Genomic DNA, 22,500 nt, shown 5'->3' with positions numbered 1-22,500 from the left:
TAAAGTTGAATTATATTCAGTTATAAATCATGTTTAACCCTTACACTGCTGCAGTCGTTTATTTGCGATTTGTTCCCCATTTCATTGGTTAACTATTTTCAACCAGACGCATATTGACACCAACACTGGTGAGAGCTGGTGGCTTGAGGCACTCAGGACCTCACCCGGACGCTGTGAGGCACTTGTCACATGGAAACAAATATATCATATACGACTTAAGTCAATTAAAATGATTCTAAACACTTATGCTGTTGGACACCAGCATACACACTATCATAATACACATCTAATTTAAGTACAATAAAAGTACTTAGATTTGTGAGTCCTAACTGCACTTATAAAATCCAGAGCACTTGTAAAGTTAAGGCAGTACTCAAAAGGTCTTAAAATCTTGAGAGACTTATAAAACTCTGAGTCACTACGAAAGTCCATGTTAGGACTTACGACCACAGCTGAGAGAGAGGCACTACAGAAGCCCATGTTAGGACTTACGACAACAGCTGAGAGAGAGGCACTACGGAAGTCCATGTTAGGACTTACGACAACAGCTGAGAGAGAGGCACTACGGAAGTCTATGTTAGGACTTACGATAACAGCTGAGAGAGAGGCACTACGGAAGTCCATGTTAGGACTTACGACAACAGCTGAGAGAGAGGCACTACGGAAGTCCATGTTAGGACTTACGATAACAGCTGAGAGAGAGGCACTACGGAAGTCCATGTTAGGACTTACGATAACAGCTGAGAGAGAGGCACTACGGAAGTCCATGTTAGGACTTACGATAACAGCTGAGAGAGTCACTGAAAAGACACCTACAATTTAGATCACAAAATGATGCCAATTGGTCGTCACTACACACCTATAAATGTGCTCTTCAGAACAAAACAAATATTTACTGTATGCGTGTTTTACATATATATATGTGTTTTATTTACATATTTCACAACATCCAATTAACATCCATATATATATAGTTTAAAATTAACAATTAACATTCATAATCAGTGTTAAATTACCCTTTGTTTAAGTTTGCTGGTCAACTTGTGTCACCTGGCTAACACTGTCACTCACACCAGTCAAGTTACTCCTTGTCACTCATGTGCTCGGGTCACTCAAGGTCAACACGCCCCCTAGTGACACCTCCAGGTTCCCGAGGCACCAATCACCACGGAGACACAATCCCAGTTCACATGTTTCATAACATAACAATTACAATTCTATCCATATTTTAGCCACAAGAGAGAGCTCAATTTTCTTGTTATTTATTGCTCACTATTCCTTGAAATTCTCCCGTGTTGCAGAGTCTCCAAGACTCTCTGTGACTCGTTAATGTTCACGGAGCCTCGCTGAACCCTAGTTAACCTCTAGAACAATTCTGAAAACCACATCCATGAGACGAGTCAAGAGTGTCAGGGAGTTATACCCCTTAAACTCTTCCTTCAGGGTCCTCCCCAAGATGAGACTCCAGAGGTAAGGGTGGCAGGGGGAGGTTCTCCGCCCTAAGCCCTAGCGTCAGTCTCTCCCCCTCGCCTCACAACGCCACCTACAGGCGTCTTCTCTGGTGGTGTCGTCAGCTCCAGGTGTCGAAGTAGGAGAGCTCAGGAGTTGCCGTTGCCGTAGAAGCCGTTGGTGTTAAGGGGCTCAGTTTCCGTCTTATCTTGGGGTCGTCGTCTCTTGAAGAAGCCCATCTGTCGGGTAAAGATGCACACACATATATATATATATATATATATATATATATATATATATATATATATATATATATATATATATATATATATATATATATATATATATATATATGACAATGTCAGACCACGAAGGAAAAATGAAACAGGAAATTTCCTTAAGTACTTTCGTATATTAAATACATCTTCAGAAATTTAATATACGAAAGTACTTAAGGAAATTTCCTGTTTCATTTTTCCTTCGTGGTCTGACATTGTCACATTCTTAATCACGTGTTTATTTTCGTGATATACACACACACACATATATATATATATATATATATATATATATATATATATATATATATATATATATATATATATATATATATATATATATATATACATATATAAACTATTGAAAGATTGATGGTGAATAGTTTGGTAATTATACATATATATACAACATCCACGTGACTAATACACCAGTGCACCAAGACCTTTATCACAGCAGCACCATCACACCACCAACACCACAGCCCCAACTGTGAGAGGAAGCTTCCCACAGCTGACTTACTAGTGAACATTGTTGTGCATTATAATACGGCAGATCAGCTCGTGAATTTAAGAGTGAACATTATCAGAGTGAACGGCTCGAGAATCTTTAATTATGGCCTTAGTCCTGTCATGTTGGATCTCTGCTGTGGGACTCACAGTGCCAGCAGGCCTTGCTATCACGAGGGGCGTCGTGTGGAGAGTCTCTGAATAATCCGTCAGAAGGACACAGCTGCTTTAAAGAAAGTCCAACGCTCAGGCAACAAAAATTATGCCAGAACAAAGTCAACTCTGGATTGAGGGCCAAAACCTAATCAAAACATGGCCTATAGACCTTTGCTACCAGTCCCAAACGCAACCCGCTCTTGCACAAGACAGCACATATATGACTTATTGCTTACAGTCACTATTTTGCTTATAAATAAGTACATATGTGACATAGTCCAAGCCATATTTTTTCTCAAGGTACTAACTTTTTCTCTCAGTTTTATTAAACAATAGAGATTTTATACAAAATTTGACAATATCCTGAGTTACTTTACAATTTATTTAAATATTTTAGTTTTGTTTTATTATTTGTATAAAACTGTAATATCAATATAGGTAAAGGTTCAGTACTAATTGTAGTATCTTAACATACTAAGAAGGTTAGGTTAGGTTGTGGTTTTCTATTCAGCTTTTCAAGGTAAACTCAAATATTCACAATAAATTAGTATGTCACATATGCACTTATTCATAAGCAAGATATTGACTATAAGCAGGTGCGAGAACGAGTTGCCCAAACTCTAGTGGATGAGAATTCAGCAAATTCAATTTTAGTAACCAATCGATCAACTGGGAACTAATAAACGAAGACCTCACAGAAATAAACTGGGAAGAAGAGCAAGAAAATGCGAACCTAAATCAATGCCTCGAAAAAAATAAAATAGGTTCAGTAGCCTAAGTATCCAGAAATATGCTTAAGCCACATACCCCCAGAGAGAGAGAGAGAGAGAGAGAGAGAGAGAGAGAGAGAGAGAGAGAGAGAGAGAGAGAGAGAGAGAGAGAGAGAGAGAGAGAGAGAGAGAGAGAGAGAGAGAGTATAGGGAGACAGAGACACTAACAGGAACAGTCTTCCCTTTACAAGTGAAGAAAACAAATTGCGGAACTGAGGCTGAGGCTACAGTATGATAACTCAAACGAATTCTTCATGTGATGAAGATCACATCAAATCACATATAAGATCCCACCTTAACTATACTGGACTTTGAAGTGGCCATTGACAATATGCGGTGCACTTTGCACCCAGGCCCTCATTCCTGCAACTCCAGATTCATCAAGAATTAAAAAAAAAACACTATCATAGGCCCCTCAACATATTTTTAGAGACAGATCTTAGATACTGGTATTGTCCCCGACATACTGACACCAGTGGAGATAACACCACTCCATAAAGAAGGGAGAAAATTATAGACCAGCAACTCTAAAATAATAATCTATGAAAGAGTGCTAAGAAGTCAGATCACAACACACATGAAATCACAGGTCTACATAACCCTGGACAACACGGGTTGACAGCAGGGCGCTCCTGTCTCTCACAGTTACTAGATCACCATGACATGGCCTCAGGTGTCATGGAAGACCAGCAAAACGCAGATGTAATATACACTGACTTTGCAACAGCTTTCGACAAATGTGACCATGAATATTGCGCACAAAACGCGCTCAAAATGAATTACTGCGAAAACAAGATGATGGATCTTCAATTTTCTAACAACCGAGAGTGTAAAAGTCAACACAGTAAAATCCGGATTATCCACCGTGAAAAGATCAGTCCTCCAGGGTACTGTGCTTGCTCCAGTGTTCAGTCCTCCAGGGTACTGTGCTTGTTCCAGTGTTCAGTCCCCCAGGGTACTGTGCTTGCTCCAGTACTCTCTCATATCGGACATAGACAAGGACACAAACTATAGTACTGATGGCACCAGGATTTTCATGAGAGTAGACAACATAGAGGACACAGCAAACCTCCAATCTGATGTAAATCAGACCTTTCAATATGCCACAGAAAAAATATCTTTAATGAAAATTAATTCTAGCTCCTGTACTACGGAAAATATAAAACATATAAAACGGAAACCACATATAAAACAGAGTCAAATCACACTATAGAACGAAAGACCAATGTAAAGGATTTGGGAGGAATAATGTCGGAAGACCTTAACCTTTAGAGAACACAATTGTAAGAAAATGACTGGTTGGATAACAAGAACTTTTGCTGAGCTGACCACCAGATGCAAACTCACAACGTTCCACACAATTGCAGTCATTGCACACCAACACACCACCAACACACTCACCGCCCACAGCAACACACCACACACACACTCACCGCCCACAGCAACAAACACAACACACACTCACCGCCCACAGCAACACACCACCAACACACTCACCGCCCACAGCAACACTCCACACACACTCACCGCCCACAGCAACACACCACACACACTCACCGCCCACAGCAACACACCACACACACACTCACCGCCCACAGCAACACACCACACACACTCACCGCCCACAGCAACAAACACAACACACACTCACCGCCCACAGCAACACACCACACACACACTCACCGCCCACAGCAACACACCACACACGCACTCACCGCCCACAGCAACACACCACACACACACTCACCGCCCACAGCAACACACCACACACACTCACCGCCCACAGCAACAAACACAACACACACTCACCGCCCACAGCAACACACCACACACACACTCACCGCCCACAGCAACACACCACACACACACTCACCGCCCACAGCAACACACCACACACACACTCACCGCCCACAGCAACACACCACACACACTCACCGCCCACAGCAACAAACACAACACACACTCACCGCCCACAGCAACACACCTCACACACACTCACCGCCCACAGCAACACACCACACACACACTCACCGCCCACAGCAACACACCACACACACACTCACCGCCCACAGCAACACACCACACACACACTCACCGCCCACAACAACAAACACAACACACACTCACCGCCCACAGCAACACACCACACACACACTCACCGCCCACAGCAACACACCACACACACACTCACCGCCCACAGCAACACACCACACACACACTCACCGCCCACAGCAACAAACACAACACACACTCACCGCCCACAGCAACACACCACACACACACTCACCGCCCACAGCAACACACCACCAACACACTCACCGCCCACAGCAACACACCACCAACACACTCACCGCCCACAGCAACAAACACAACACACACTCACCGCCCACAGCAACACACCACCAACACACTCACCGCCCACAGCAACAAACACAACACACACTCACCGCCCACAGCAACAAACACAACACACTCACCGCCCACAGCAACACACCACCAACACACTCACCGCCCACAGCAACACACCACCAACACACTCACCGCCCACAGCAACAAACACAACATACACTCACCGCCCACAGCAACACACCACCAACACACTCACCGCCCACAGCAACACACCACCAACACACTCACGGCCCACAACAACAAACACAACACACACTCACCGCCCACAGCAACAAACACAACACACACTCACCGCCCACAACAACAAACTCAACATACACTCACCGCCCACAGCAACACACCACACACACACTCACCGCCCACAACAACAAACACAACACACACTCACCGCCCACAGCAACAAACACAACACACACTCACCGCCCACAGCAACAAACACAACACACACTCACCGCCCACAACAACAAACACAACATACACTCACCGCCCACAGCAACACACCACACACACACTCACCGCCCACAACAACAAACTCAACACACACTCACCGCCCACAGCAACACACCACACACACACTCACCGCCCACAACAACAAACTCAACACACACTCACCGCCCACAGCAACACACCACACACACACTCACCGCCCACAACAACAAACACAACATACACTCACCGCCCACAGCAACAAACACAACACACACTCACCGCCCACAGCAACAAACACAACACACACTCACCGCCCACAGCAACAAACACAACACACACTCACCGCCCACAACAACAAACACAACATACACTCACCGCCCACAACAACAAACACAACACACACTCACCGCCCACAGCAACACACCACCAACACACTCACCGCCCACAACAACAAACACAACACACACTCACCGCCCACAGCAACACACCACACACACACTCACCGCCCACAGCAACACACCACACACACACTCACCGCCCACAACAACAAACACAACACACACTCACCGCCCACAGCAACACACCACACACACACTCACCGCCCACAGCAACACACCACACACACACTCACCGCCCACAACAACAAACTCAACACACACTCACCGCCCACAGCAACACACCACACACACACTCACCGCCCACAACAACAAACACAACACACACTCACCGCCCACAGCAACAAACACAACACACACTCACCGCCCACAGCAACAAACACAACATACACTCACCGCCCACAGCAACACACCACCAACACACTCACCGCCCACAGCAACACACCACCAACACACTCACCGCCCACAGCAACACACCACCAACACACTCACCGCCCACAGCAACAAACACAACACACACTCACCGCCCACAGCAACACACCACACACACACTCACCGCCCACAACAACAAACACAACACACACTCACCGCCCACAGCAACAAACTCAACACACACTCACCGCCCACAGCAACACACCACACACACACTCACCGCCCACAACAACAAACTCAACACACACTCACCGCCCACAGCAACACACCACACACACACTCACCGCCCACAACAACAAACACAACATACACTCACCGCCCACAGCAACACACCCACCACACACTCACCGCCCACAGCAACAAACACAACACACACTCACCGCCCACAGCAACAAACACAACACACACTCACCGCCCACAGCAACAAACTGAGGAGAGCCAACAGGAGGAGCCCAGTGAGGATGCTGCCGACGACCACCAACCACTTGAGAGAGCTACGATGTTCCTCTGGTCCCGTCCTCACCACGGTGGTCACCGTCCTGGACCACACGCTCCTCTCCACGCCCCCTCCACTGCCTTCTCCTTCAGGAGACTCCCCGTCGCCAGCGTCCCCCTGCAGCCACCAGTCTCCGGGGTCACCGCCCTCGGGAGCCGCCACCACCACCAGCCGTGACGAGATCTTCACCTCTGGCATCCCGACCTGTAATAAAACCATTTTCAATTTAAAATAAATGAAAAATTAATTCATGGAGTGCAGGCGAGGAGTCACAATAACGTGGCTGAAGTATGTTGACCAGACCACACACTAGAAGGTAAAGGGACGACGACGTTTCGGTCCGTCCTGGATTCTCAATCGACTTGAGAATGGTCCAGGACGGACCGAAACGTCGTCGTCCCTTCACCTTCTAGTGTGTGGTCTGGTCAACTCACAGAGTGGTTAAAAAGGCGGAGTCCAAGAGCTAATAGCTCGATTGTGTAGGCACAAATAGTAAACACACATCCGTTTATTATTCATTATTCGCACATGGTGAATAACGAGTCCTCTTCCGATGAATGATCCCAAACGCGCGTTAAACACTGATAAAGGCAGGTGCACAGGAATACCCTAGAAGGTAAACTTCATATACATTAGTCACTTCATCCACTGGTCGTCCGAGTGGTTGGGGCACCATTCCTTCCACCCGTCCCATCCCAAATCTTTATCCTGACCCCTTCCCAGTGCTATATAGTCGGAATGGCTTGGTGCTTTCCCCTAATAATTACCTCACCTTGTACACTTACTCATCTACCTAATGTAAACAACTTTCCTCAGAGGTCGCTAACCTTCCCCTCATGACGTGTGAGAGGTCACTAACCTTCCCCTCGTGACGTGTGAGAGGTCACTAACCTTCCCCTCATGACGTGTGAGAGGTCACTAACCTTCCCCTCGTGACGTGTGAGAGGTCACTAACCTTCCCCTCGTGACGTGTGAGAGGTCACTAACCTTCCCCTCGTGACGTGTGAGAGGTCACTAACTATTCATCTCTCCCAACAATGGAATGGGTCAATAACAGCACGCGCTCGCCTCCTAGTGACAGCTACCGTAACAACCCATCCTAGAAAATCAACTACAGCAATGAGGGGATTCGAACCCTCAACCTGCAAGCCGTGCACCTTACCTCTGGTCCATGACATGGTAAAACTTATACAACCTGAAATGCCAGTGAATCCACAGGACTTCTGGAGATTTATGATGTGTGAAATCTGGCCTACTGAAGCCAGTCCAGATTCCACACATAACCCCCCCCCCCTAGCACTCTGGCATAGGTAATGGAGTTGTATACACTCCAGCGGAGTTTCTCATTGAAATATCATGTTAGTGTGACTTCCTTGTGTAGCCCACTTAGCATTCCGGTAACTGTTATTCATTGAACTACGTAGTATGTGTGTTTATACCATCTACTGAAAACTTTCCTAAACCACGACACTGACACGCTGATTGCTAGTCCAAGAGTGATCTGGGGCACGTCCATACCCTTCAGTACTAGGATACCCCTTGACCCAAGTGACCCCCAACACCACTGTTCTCCGGTAGTTGGCATCATGACATGCCTCATAAAGCTGTGGCGTGGCGGCATACATGTCAACTTTGCCACAGGAAGAGATGATTACCATCTGAATAGTATAGAAGCAGTTGGAGGGGAGGAGGACTGATTCTTCACCATCTGGATAGTATAAAAAGTTGAGGGGAGGTATAGTTGCCTACCTTTTGGATAGTATCGACCCATAGTCTTGATCTAACTCGCACCACTATGCTGTCCGACGCTCTCAAGGGAGCGATGGAACACACCACTCTGGTACAGTTGGTGGGGCCACACGATAACTCCTTCTGCAGGCTTTCCCGCTCGCTCCTCCGGCCACTCCGTCGACCTCTCTCTTCCTGCAGGGGGTGGTGGTGATGACGGCTGTGGCGACGGTGTCGGTGGAGTTGGTTGGACGACTCTCCGTCAACCGGTTGGTCGTTAAGGACTTCGTCAGTGTGTTCTGGGCGTCGGTGTGGACGGTCATCTCCTGCAGAAGTGCCCACCAGGTGCTGGAGACGAGACGAGGCATCTTCAACCTGCAGGGGCCAACAGTGACGCCAGATGAGTGGAGGGTGTCAAGTAGATGTGGGGCCAGGCAGTGTGGGGGCCAGGTAAGTATAGGGGAGGGGACAGGCGAGTGTGGGGGGGACAGGTGAGTGTGGGGGCCAGGCAAGTGTGGGGAGGGGGTGTTATCAAGTATTCTTTATGGTAATAGAGTAACACACATGATGGTTAACTTTGAGAAAGGTATAGCAGGCAAATGTAAAACAGATCCAGACATTTTCCTATAAATTCATTAAAAGCAAGCTGCATGTAAAGGATAAAATCCAGAGATTGAGAACGGGGAACAGATTCAATGAGAATGAAAAAAGAAATGTGTGAAACACTAAATGAACGCCTCTAGCATTCGTTTGGTTCTTAGCCAAACGTGTGTTTGAGCAAAAAATGAGGTTTTCAAAGAACAAAACACAATGTCAATTCTAGAGAACACCATAGAGTACATAGAGGTGTCTCGAGATGAAGTGAAAAACAACTCAAGGAGCTAGGAAGAAATAAAGCAGGTGTACCAGATGGCATTTCACTTTGAGTGTTAAGAAAATGTGCAACTGAGCTGAGCATTCCACTTCAATTAGTATTCCAGATGGTCAAATACCAAAGAAACTGTTCATGACTTTTGTGAGACCAAAATTAGATTATGTAGCAGTTGTATGGTGCCCAAGTCTCAAGAAGCACAAACTGGAAAAGGTGCAATGGCATGCTACAAAATGGCTTCCGAAACTAAAAAAAACAAGAGTTATGGAGAGCGGCTCCAGGCATTAAATATGCCAAGGCTAGAAGCTGAGGTGATATGATCACCACTTACAAAATATTAAAAGGAATCGACAAAATTTGCAAAGAGGAATTCCTGTAACCAGTAACCTCAAGAACAAAAGGACACAGATTCAAGCTAAGGAAACAACAATGACGAAAAAAAAATGTCGGAAAACGTTTTTTTGCAGAGTAGTAGACGGTTGGAGCAAGCTAAGCGAGAAGGTGGTGGAGGCCAAAACCTTCAGTAGTTTTATACGACAAAAAATACTGGGAAGACGGGACACCACGAGTATAACTCTCATCCTATAACTACACTTGGGTGACTATACACAACCCACCTGGAGGCCGAGGTAGTTGACATCGTGGAATGGTTGACAGCGGGCAGGAGCGGAGACGGAGGGCGGGTCCAGCAGGTATAGTAGGGGATCGTAGGCCAGCGTCCGTGTCGGCCACAGCAGGAAGATATGGGCCGCCGGCAGGTCGGACGGCCCGCGGTTGGTGAGGTCGTAGACGTGCATCACTTCAGGTCCCACTTGACGCTCGTGGGTGACCCGACCTCCCTCCCCGACCAGCCCGACGCCGTACTGCGACGCGTTGTAGTCGAATGGTTCGTCCGGGAAGGAAATGCTGCGGAGACGGGAGATGTTAACATCTATTCCAGCTCTCCCCCCACACTTAACCCCACAACTAACCCGAAACCTAACAATCTCCTCAAAAACTTCCCTTCTCACCGCTCACCCTTGACTCCAAGACTCACCCCTTGATGTTGATGTCACTCCTGAGGGTGACGGGGAGGGCGAGGGCGACGTGGTTGTCGTGGGCGTTGGCGGGGTCCTCGGGGTTGGCAGAGGACGCCCGCAGGTGGAAGTCAAGACTGGTGTGGTTGAGGAGGAGGGGAGTGGGCTGGAACACCAGCTGGAGCCCTACGCCCGCCCCTGAGGGCAGCGGGTTCCCCAGGTCACATATTACCTGTGGAGAGGTCACTCATGGTCACTCTGTGGCACTCCCAGCAGCCCGTGGCACTGATAGATATCGTGAGGAGACATTCACATATGGGACTAATAGAACAAGAACCCGGCAATGTGATGTTATAGTGGCCAGAATACGCCTGGGATATAGAAAGCTGCCAGATACGTCTATACTATAGGGGCCCGGGTACAGGCCCAGAAGGGGCCCGGGTACAGGCCCAGAAAGGGCCCGGGTACAGGCCCAGAAAGGGCCCGGGTACAGGCCCAGAAAGGGCCCGGGTACAGGCCCAGAAGGGGCCCGGGTACAGGCCCAGAAGGGGCCCGGGTACAGGCCCAGAAGGGGCCCGGGTACAGGCATAGAAGGGGCCCGGGTACAGGCCCAGAAAGGGCCCGGGTACAGGCCCAGAAAGGGCCCGGGTACAGGCCCAGAAAGGGCCCGGGTACAGGCCCAGAAGGGGCCCGGGTACAGGCCCAGAAAGGGCCCGGGTACAGGCCCAGAAAGGGCCCGGGTACAGGCCCAGAAGGGGCCCGGGTACAGGCCCAGAAGGGGCCCGGGTACAGGCCCAGAAAGGGCCCGGGTACAGGCCCAGAAATGGCCCGGGTACAGGCCCAGAAAGGGCCCAGGTACAGGCCCAGAAGGGGCCCGGGTACAGGCCCAGAAAGGGCCCGGGTACAGGCCCAGAAGGGGCCCGGGTACAGGCCCTGAAAGGGCCCGGGTACAGGCCCAGAAAGGGCCCGGGTACAGGCCCAGAAAGGGCCCGGGTACAGGCCCTATACCCAGACGTATCTGGGTATAGACGTATCTGGCAGCTTTCTCAAAACCCAAATGTCGAGTACACAATGTGTCAACTTTGTGAAAGAGAAAACATGCACTCTCTTGAACATTATAATGTAGAATGTCCCATATTGACTGACTTTCGCCCTCCTGGGCTAAGGTATGCTGAACTCTGTAACTACTATGTATCAATTATACAATGTATGTATGTGATGTAACTATATAACCTGAGCTTGTAAAAGCACCTTAATCACCTTCAGTGATTAAGTGCTTAATAACACACTAGTTTATCAGCTATCTCACCCTGTCAGAGTAGGAAAGACATAAATGTATGTGTATGTATGTATGTGTGTGTATGTGTACAAGTGTATGTATATATGTATATATATGCATGTATATGTATGTGTATAAAGTATTTGTAGAAACTGATCAGAATTACATTTCACCTTTGTAAATGCACATTAACAACACTATGTAAAGAACACATGGACCACTTTATGTAGGACAGACATAACTCTATGTATCTATGTATTTATGTCTGTAGGTTAGCTTAGGATTTTAAAAGCACCACAACCACCAACTGTGGTTGAGTGTTCAATAAACCCCTGAACTATATGTTTAACACATCTCTCACCCTGTCCATGGAGGACAGAAGAAAATGTATATATGCTGGTTAGCATTGTAAATGTCCGGCTACGTCTGTGGTAGAAAATAAAAATAATAAATGACTTACCTCCTCGACGCCAGCCTTGGTGGTGGAGGAACAGATGGGGGTGAGGTCGTCTGAGGTGTCCTCAGTGAGGAGGAACCTGCTGAAGGTGGCTCCCCGTGGCACCTTCACAACCACCTTAGCCAGGAAGGCGTCCTCTCCTGAGTTGTGGACCCGCACCCTGGCCACCAGGTTCTCCCGCGACCCTAACACGTACTCTCCGGCAGCCCTGGAAGTGAGGAAGAGATGAGCAACCTGTTCGCAAGGGTAATGGGAGAGGGGGAAGGGTCTAGCTTCTTTTATGGTCGGGGTTCGATCCTCGGTGACCCGAGTGCTTGAGCGGTTGTTCTCTCACTCCTTTCTTATATCCCAGCTCCTGGTCCTCATATCCCAGCAGCTTGTCCTCATATCCCAGCTCCTTGTCCTCATATCCCAGCTCCTTGTCCTCATATCCCAGCTCCTTGTCCTCATATCCCAGCTCATTGTCCTCATATCCCAGCTCATTGTCCTCATATCCCAGCTCCTTGTCCTCATATCCCAGCTCCTTGTCCTCATATCCCAGCTCCTTGTCCTCATATCCCAGCTCCTTGCCCTCATAACCCAGCTCCTTGTCCTCATAACCCAGCTCATTGTCCGCATATCCCAGCTCCTTGTCCTCATATCCCGTGCAAGTACTAGTCCCCAGAACCCCAGGTTCATGGGGTAGGCTAGCCACCACAATCAGGATTGTTACATGGGAGAGATTGTCATGGGAGATTGTTATAACTATTTGTAGCGGAGCTTTGATGTAGAATTACAAAAAACAATCATTGAAAAATTCAGGGTCCAGGAGCTGAAGCCCTATAGGAATTTGGGTCCGCTGGGGTCACAGATCACTGGGGTCCGCTGGGGTCACGTGGTTAATGGACAGAGACCAAGTGGGGTCGGCTGCGTTATGACAGGGCTGACATATGACAAGGCTTGTACCTGTCACCAAGTCTATTGTACCTCTGACAGGTACACCTATGTGCCTGTCAGCTCTAGCCGCGCCCCGGATATGTGCATACACACACATAGATACGTAGATACATATATATACATCTTGTCTCAAAGATCCTGGCGGGCACACTGATGGAGGAGGCTACAGGGTGTAGAGAGGGCTCCACGCTATAGGAAGTTATGGGGAAGATTGACTAGGCACCAATCCTTAGCTATTCATCCAGCAGTGACTGAGTACCTGGTTGATAAAACTACTGGTGGGTCGTATTTCAGAAGAAACTAGTAGGGTAAGGCTTACCATGAACGGAAGGGAAAGCTCTCAGCCAGCTAACAGGAGTCAGCAGTCGTCTGCTCCTGTACCCTCCTGTGTGTAAAACTAGTAGGGTAAGGCTTACCATGAACTATGGGAAGGGAAAGCTCTCAGCCTGCTAACAGGAGTCAGCAGTCGTCTGCTCCTGTACCCTCCTGTGTGTAAAACTAGTAGGGTAAGGCTTACCATGAGCTATGGGAAGGGAAAGCTCTCAGCCTGCTAACAGGAGTCAGCAGTCGTCTGCTCCTGTACCCTCCTGTGTAAAACTAGTAGGGTAAGGCTTACCATGAACTATGGGAAGGGAAAGCCCTCAGCCAGCTAACAGGAGTCAGCAGTCGTCTGCTCCTGTACCCTCCTGTGTGTAAAACTAGTAGGATAAGGCTTACCATGAGCTATGGGAAGGGAAAGCCCTCAGCCAGCTAACAGGAGTCAGCAGTCGTCTGCTCCTGTACCCTCCGTATAGTTAATAAGTTGTCAGCATTTTTCTTGGAGAAGTGCCATGGTTAATTCAGTCAAGGGTTATCAGAGTTAGTGATCAAGTGTATAGTTTAGCAGTATTACAAAGTGTTACACCAAGTGCATCCAAGAGGAAGTGTTACTCGGATACTTTACAATAATTTAGTGTTACAAACATCTTGTGTTACAATATTCAGAGTATCCTAAACATTACTCACGATATTCAGAGTATTCTAAACATTACTCACGATATTCAGAGTATCCTAAACATCACTCACGATATTCAGAGTATTCTAAACATCACTCAGGATATTCAGAGTATCCTAAACATCACTCACGATATTCAGAGTATTCTAAACATCACTCAGGATATTCAGAGTATCCTAAACATTACTCACGATATTCAGAGTATTCTAAACATCACTCAGGATATTCAGAGTATCCTAAACATCACTCACGATATTCAGAGTATTCTAAACATTACTCAGGATATTCAGAGTATCCTAAACATCACTCACGATATTCAGAGTATTCTAAACATCACTCACGATATTCAGAGTATCCTAAACATCACTCACGATATTCAGAGTATTCTAAACATCACTCAGGATATTCAGAGTATCCTAAACATCACTCACGATATTCAGAGTATCCTAAACATCACTCACGATATTCAGAGTATCCTAAACATCACTCACGATATTCAGAGTATCCTAAACATCACTCACGATATTCAGAGTATCCTAAACATTACTCAGGATATTCAGAGTATCCTAAACATCACTCACGATATTCAGAGTATCCTAAACATTACTCAGGATATTCAGAGTATCCTAAACATCACTCACGATATTCAGAGTATCCTAAACATCACTCACGATATTCAGAGTATCCTAAACATCACTCACGATATTCAGAGTATCCTAAACATTACTCACGATATTCAGAGTATCCTAAACATTACTCACGATATTCAGAGTATCCTAAACATTACTCACGATATTCAGAGTATCCTAAACATCACTCACGATATTCAGAGTATCCTAAACATTACTCACGATATTCAGAGTATCCTAAACATTACTCACGATATTCAGAGTATCCTAAACATTACTCAGGATATTCAGAGTATCCTAAACATTACTCACGATATTCAGAGTATCCTAAACATTACTCAGGATATTCAGAGTATCCTAAACATTACTCACGATATTCAGAGTATCCTAAACATTACTCACGATATTCAGAGTATCCTAAACATCACTCACGATATTCAGAGTATCCTAAACATCACTCACGATATTCAGAGTATCCTAAACATCACTCAGGATATTCAGAGTATCCTAAACATCACTCAGGATATTCAGAGTATCCTAAACATTACTCAGGATATTCAGAGTATCCTAAACATTACTCAGGATATTTAGAGTATCCTAAACATTACTCACGATATTCAGAGTATCCTAAACATTACTCACGATATTCAGAGTATCCTAAACATTACTCACGATATTCAGAGTATCCTAAACATCACTCACGATATTCAGAGTATCCTAAACATTACTCACGATATTCAGAGTATCCTAAACATTACTCACGATATTCAGAGTATCCTAAACATTACTCAGGATATTCAGAGTATCCTAAACATTACTCACGATATTCAGAGTATCCTAAACATTACTCACGATATTCAGAGTATCCTAAACATCACTCACGATATTCAGAGTATCCTAAACATCACTCACGATATTCAGAGTATCCTAAACATTACTCAGGATATTCAGAGTATCCTAAACATCACTCAGGATATTCAGAGTATCCTAAACATTACTCACGATATTCAGAGTATCCTAAACATCACTCACGATATTCAGAGTATCCTAAACATTACTCACGATATTCAGAGTATCCTAAACATCACTCACGATATTCAGAGTATCCTAAACATTACTCAGGATATTCAGAGTATTCTAAACATTACTCAGGATATTCAGAGTATCCTAAACATTACTCAGGATATTCAGAGTATCCTAAACATTACTCAGGATATTCAGAGTATCCTAAACATTACTCAGGATATTCAGAGTATCCTAAACATTACTCAGGATATTCAGAGTATCCTAAACATTATGAGGGAAAAACATGGAAGCCAGGAGTAGTTGATGGCGTCCGCCGAAGGTAAGAATTACCTTCCAGAGAGAGAGGGAGGGAGGGAAGGGAGGTTACCTTCGACAAAGCGATAAGGGAAAACTTGCAATACACAACGGTAAGAGGTGACGCCGTTAGACTGGACAACAGGGGACAGGCAACAGGGGACAGGCAACAGGAGCAAACTACAATGCAGTCTGCCTGAGCACCAGTCTGCCTGAGCACAGGACCCGGACGCACATGTAATCCGCAGCCTCAGCATTAACTTGTTAAGGGTTTGCTGAGTGCACAGCTGAGTACACACACACACACACACACACACACACACACACACACACACACACACACACACACACACACACACACACACACACACACCACACACTGTGCTGACAAGGAAGAAAACGGCCCCAGACAGGAGTCAGCACAGTGAGTGACAGCCCGCTGACATGACAAGGTCGCTGACAGCTGATGCCTCACTACCTCACTCCTTGTCAGCTCAGGAGCTCCTGACGCTCTCCCTCACACCTCACACAGCCCCTCCCTCCTCCTCTCCCTCCCCGAGCCATCACTCCCCGAGCCGTCACTCCGTCAGGTGCTGAAGGAGCCGTCAGTGAGGAGTGACGGACCGTCTTGGGGGAGAACCTGTCACCATGACTTTTGTTGTGTGTGTACTCACCTATATGTACTCACCTATATGTGCTTGCAGGATCGAGCATTGACTCTTGGATCCCGCCTTTCGAGCATCGGTTGTTTACAGCAATGACTCCTGTCCCATTTCCCTATCATACCTGGTTTTAAAATTATGAATAGTATTTGCTTCCACAACCTGTTCCTGAAGTGCATTCCATTTCCCCACTACTCTCACGCTAAAAGAAAACTTCCTAACATCTCTGTGACTCATCTGAGTTTCAAGCTTCCATCCATGTCCTCTCGTTCTGTTACTATTCCGTGTGAACATTTCGTCTATGTCCACTCTGTCAATTCCTCTGAGTATCTTATACGTTCCTATCATGTCCCCCCTCTCCCTTCTTCTTTCTAGTGTCGTAAGGCACAGTTCCCTCAGGCGCTCTTCATACCCCATCCCTCGTAGCTCTGGGACGAGTCTCGTTGCAAACCTCTGAACCTTTTCCAGTTTCATTATATGCTTCTTCAGATGGGGACTCCATGATCAGGCGGCATACTCTAAGACTGGCCTTACGTAGGCAGTGTAAAGCGCCCTAAATGCCTCCTTACTTAGGTTTCTGAATGATGTTCTAACTTTTGCCAGTGTAGAGTACGCTGCTGTCGTTATCCTATTAATATGTGCCTCAGGAGATAGATTAGGTGTTACGTCCACCCCCAGGTCTCTTTCACGCGTCGTTACAGGTAGGCTGTTCCCCTTCATTGTGTACTGTCCCTTTGGTCTCCTATCTCCTAGTCCCATTTCCATAACTTTACATTTGCTCGTGTTGAATTCTAGTAGCCATTTCTCTGACCATCTCTGCAATCTGTTCAGGTCCTCTTGGAGGATCCTGCAATCCTCATCTGTCACAACTCTTCTCATCAACTTTGCATCATCCGCAAACATCGACATGTAGGACTCTACGCCTGTAAACATGTCGTTAACATATACAAGAAATAGAATTGGTCCCAGCACCGATCCTTGTGGTACTCCACTTGTTACTGTTCGCCAGTCCGACTTCTCGCCCCTTACCGTAACTCTTTGGCTCCTTCCTGTTAGGTAGTTCCTTATCCATTCTAGGACCTTTCCCCCACCCCCGCCTGCCTCTCGAGCTTGAACAGCAGTCTCATGTGCGGTACTGTATCAAAGGCTTTTTGGCAGTCCAGAAATATGCAGTCTGCCCAACCATCTCTGTCCTGTCTTATCCTCGTTATTTTATCATAGAATTCCAGAAGGTTTGTTAGGCACGATTTCCCTGTCCAGAACCCATGTTGATGTTTGTTCACAAACCTAATGTTCTCCAGGTGTGCAACCAGTCGTAGCCTAATTATTCTTTCCAGTATTTTACAGGGGATGCTTGTCAGTGATACAGGTCTGTAGTTAAGTGCCTCCTCCCTATCTCCTTTCTTGAAGATCGGCACGACATTTGCCTTCTTCCAGCAACTGGGCAATTCTCCTGACATAAGTGACTCATTAAAGATCATTGCCAGAGGCACGCTGAGGGCCTGTGCTGCTTCTTTTAGTATCCACGGTGATACTTTGTCTGGTCCAACTGTGTGTGTGTGTGTGTGTGTGTGTGTGTGTGTGTGTGTGTGTGTGTGTGTGTGTGTGTGTGTGTGTGTGTGTGTAGAGTGTGTGTGTAGTGTGTGTGTGTGTGTGTGTGTGACTTGCCTCTGTGTTCAGCGGGAACGCATGGGCATGCGAGGGAATAACTATCAGGGGAAAGCGCCAACCCATTATCACTATATAGCACTGGGAAGGGTGTCAGGATTCGGGATGGGACGAGGGGAAAGGAATGGTGCCCAACCACTTGGTGGATGCTCGGGGATTGAACGCCGACCAGCATGACGCAAGACCGTAAGAGGAGACTAGTGACTTCTTAAACATGAATACAGCAACAAGGTGGCTTTGTGATTTTAATTACCAAATATATAACACTAATTACTAACGAGCAGCAAGGGTCCCCTAATGAGTTATTATAATATATGTAAATATAAGCAACCAATTACACTGTTGGTAAATGCAAGTAAATATCGATAAATATAATTACATATAAAGCAACACAGGTGACACGTGTACTAATTACATTGTTGCACGTTAATTACTGTTAACGAGCCCCAAACACCCACTAACTACCATAACAAAAACTACACAACAAGAGGCTAACTGTCGCAGTAATAAGGTATAATGAGGGCCACAACCATGCCAAACAAGCTCATTATCCGTCATTATGACAACAATGTCCTATTCTCGGCAATGACAAAAAGCACCTGATCTTATTTGTAAGGGATTGGATCCCTTGTCGAAGAGGATTGGATCCCTTGTCGAAGAGGATTGGATCCCTTGTCGTAGAGGATTGGATCCCTTGTCGAAGAGGATTGGATCCCTTGTCGAAGAGGATTGGATCCCTTGTCGAAGAGGATTGGATCCTTTGTCGAATAGGATTGGATCCTTTGTCAAAGAGGATTGGATCCTTTGTCGAATAGGATTGGATCCTTTGTCGAAGAGGATTGGATCCTTTGCCGAAGAATATTGGACCCCTTGTCATAGAGGATTGGATCCCTTGTCATAGAGGATTGGATCCTTTGTCGAAGAGGATTGGATCCCTTGTCGAACAGGATTGGATCCTTTGCCGAAGAATATTGGATCCCTTGTCATAGAGGATTGGATCCCTTGTCGAAGAGGATTGGATCCCTTGTCGAAGACAATTAGATCCCTTGTCGAAGAGGATTGGATCCCATGTCGAAGAGGATTAGATCCCTTGTCGAAGAGTATTGGATCCCTTGTCGAAGAGTATTGGATCCCTGGTCGAAGAGGATTGGATCCCTTATCGAAGAGGATTGGATCCCTTATCGAAGAGGATTGGATCCCTTGTCGAAGAGGATTGGATCCCTTGTCGAAGAGGATTGGATCCCTTGTCGAAGAGGATTGGATTCCTTGTCAGAGGATTGGATCCTTTGTCAAAGAGGATTGGATCCCTTGTCGAAGAGGATTGGATCCCTTGTCGTAGAGGATTGAATCCCTTGTCGTAGAGGATTGAATCCCTTGTAGAGGATTGGCTGCGACGCAGAAAGGATTGTGTCCGACATCAACAGTATTAGATCCCATATTTAAAGGACTAGATACAAAATATTCTTCATTGCAGATCGAATATCAAACATTAAGAACACCGAACACGAGATTATAAATGACTGAATCCCATTCCATAAAGATTAAATCCTATGTTAAATATTAAATCCTATTTTACAATCTAACACATACGACTTTAAAAATAAATAAAATAGTGTTCAATTCCTTGGTGAAGAGGGTTGGAAGGCTTATAGAGAGTACTGAATGCTACTTATAAGATTAAATCTTCCATTAAGGACAATCCTGGTAAGAGAAAGGATTGAATGTCATGCCGAGGATAATCACGGGGTTTTGGCCGTCGTAACCAGGTAATTCGAGCCCCCGCCAGGCGACGTTGGGGGATTGAATCTCATGCGAGACCAGCGGGGTGGTGTTAGGGGGCTGGAAGCTCTCTAGGATGAACTTTATACTGGCTTATGGTAGAATGGTGGTGGTTGTTGTGGTGGTGGTGGTGGTGGTGGTTGTTGTGGTGGTGGTGGTTGTGGTGGTGGTTGTTGTGGTGGTGGTTGTTGTGGTGGTTGTTGTTGTGGTGGTGGTGGTGGTTGTTGTTGTTGTTGTGGTGGTGGTTGTGGTGGTGGTTGTTGTGGTGGTTGTTGTGGTGGTGGTTGTGGTGGTTGTTGTTGTGGTGGTGGTGGTGGTGGTTGTTGTTGTTGTGGTGGTGGTTGTGGTGGTTGTTGTGTGGTGGTTGTTGTTGTGGTGGTGGTGGTGGTGGTGGTTGTTGTTGTTGTGGTGGTTGTTGTTGTTGTGGTGGTTGTTGTGGTGGTTGTTGTTGTGGTGGTGGTTGTGGTGGTTGTTGTTGTGGTGGTGGTTGTGGTGGTTGTTGTTGTGGTGGTGGTTGTGGTGGTTGTTGTTGTTGTGGTGGTGGTTGTGGTGGTTGTTGTTGTGGTGGTGGTTGTTGTGGTGGTGGTTGTGGTGGTTGTTGTTGTGGTGGTGGTTGTGGTGGTTGTTGTTGTGGTGGTGGTTGTGGTGGTTGTTGTTGTGGTGGTTGTTGTGGTGGTGGTTGTTGTGGTGGTTGTTGTTGTGGTGGTGGTGGTTGTTGTTGTTGTTGTGGTGGTGGTTGTGGTGGTTGTTGTGGTGGTGGTTGTTGTGGTGGTTGTTGTGGTGGTGGTTGTGGTGGTTGTTGTTGTGGTGGTGGTTGTTGTTGTTGTTGTGGTGGTGGTTGTGGTGGTTGTTGTGGTGGTGGTTGTTGTGGTGGTTGTTGTGGTGGTGGTTGTTGTGGTGGTTGTTGTTGTGGTGGTGGTTGTTGTGGTGGTGGTGGTGGTTGTTGTTGTTGTGGTGGTGGTTGTGGTGGTTGTTGTTGTGGTGGTTGTTGTTGTGGTGGTTGTTGTGGTGGTTGTTGTGGTGGTTGTTGTTGTGGTGGTTGTTGTTGTGGTGGTGGTTGTTGTTGTGGTGGTTGTTGTTGTGGTGGTGGTTGTTGTGGTGGTTGTTGTTGTGGTGGTTGTTGTTGTGGTGGTGGTTGTTGTGGTGGTGGTTGTGGTGGTTGTTGTTGTTGTGGTGGTGGTTGTGGTGGTTGTTGTTGTGGTGGTGGTTGTGGTGGTTGTTGTTGTGGTGGTGGTTGTGGTGGTTGTTGTTGTGGTGGTGGTGGTTGTTGTTGTTGTTGTTGTGGTGGTTGTGGTGGTTGTTGTTGTGGTGGTGGTTGTGGTGGTTGTTGTTGTGGTGGTGGTTGTGGTGGTTGTTGTTGTGGTGGTTGTTGTTGTGGTGGTGGTTGTGGTGGTTGTTGTTGTGGTGGTGGTTGTGGTGGTTGTGGTGGTGGTGGTTGTGGTGGTTGTTGTTGTGGTGGTGGTGGTTGTGGTGGTTGTTGTTGTGGTGGTGGTGGTTGTTGTTGTTGTTGTTGTTGTGGTGGTGGTTGTTGTTGTTGTTGTTGTTGTGGTGGTGGTTGTTGTGGTGGTGGTGGTGGTGGTTGTTGTTGTTGTGGTGGTTGTTGTTGTGGTGGTTGTTGTTGTTGTTGTTGTTGTTGTGGTGGTTGTTGTGGTGGTGGTTGTTGTTGTTGTGGTGGTGGTTGTTGTGGTGGTGGTGGTGGTGGTGGTTGTTGTTGTGGTGGTTGTTGTTGTGGTGGTTGTTGTTGTTGTTGTTGTTGTTGTGGTGGTTGTTGTTGTGGTGGTTGTTGTTGTGGTGGTTGTTGTTGTTGTTGTGGTGGTTGTTGTTGTGGTGGTTGTTGTTG

The 22,500-nt window shown here is 46.6% G+C and overlaps 1 protein-coding gene across 1 annotated transcript in view; it reads right to left on the bottom strand.

Annotated features, from left to right (window-relative positions):
• The window catches only part of LOC123754521 (uncharacterized), a 75,640-nt gene that overhangs the window by 2,080 nt on the left and 51,060 nt on the right, over positions 1-22,500 (bottom strand). The window contains exons 6-11 of the mRNA XM_069326694.1: positions 12,676-12,999; positions 10,957-11,168; positions 10,538-10,826; positions 9,071-9,424; positions 7,238-7,525; positions 1-1,688 (exon numbers count right to left, since the gene is read on the bottom strand). The exon at positions 1-1,688 is cut by the window's left edge and continues 2,080 nt beyond it. Of these exons, the coding sequence (XP_069182795.1) occupies positions 1,599-1,688; positions 7,238-7,525; positions 9,071-9,424; positions 10,538-10,826; positions 10,957-11,168; positions 12,676-12,999 (1,557 nt within the window). The 3' untranslated portion in view covers positions 1-1,598. The remainder of the gene's footprint in view (positions 1,689-7,237; positions 7,526-9,070; positions 9,425-10,537; positions 10,827-10,956; positions 11,169-12,675; positions 13,000-22,500) is intronic.

The sequence above is a fragment of the Procambarus clarkii genome, chromosome 18, assembly GCF_040958095.1.
Source record: "Procambarus clarkii isolate CNS0578487 chromosome 18, FALCON_Pclarkii_2.0, whole genome shotgun sequence".
Lineage (NCBI taxonomy): Eukaryota > Metazoa > Arthropoda > Malacostraca > Decapoda > Cambaridae > Procambarus > Procambarus clarkii.
This window is presented reverse-complemented; position numbering and strand designations above follow the sequence as displayed.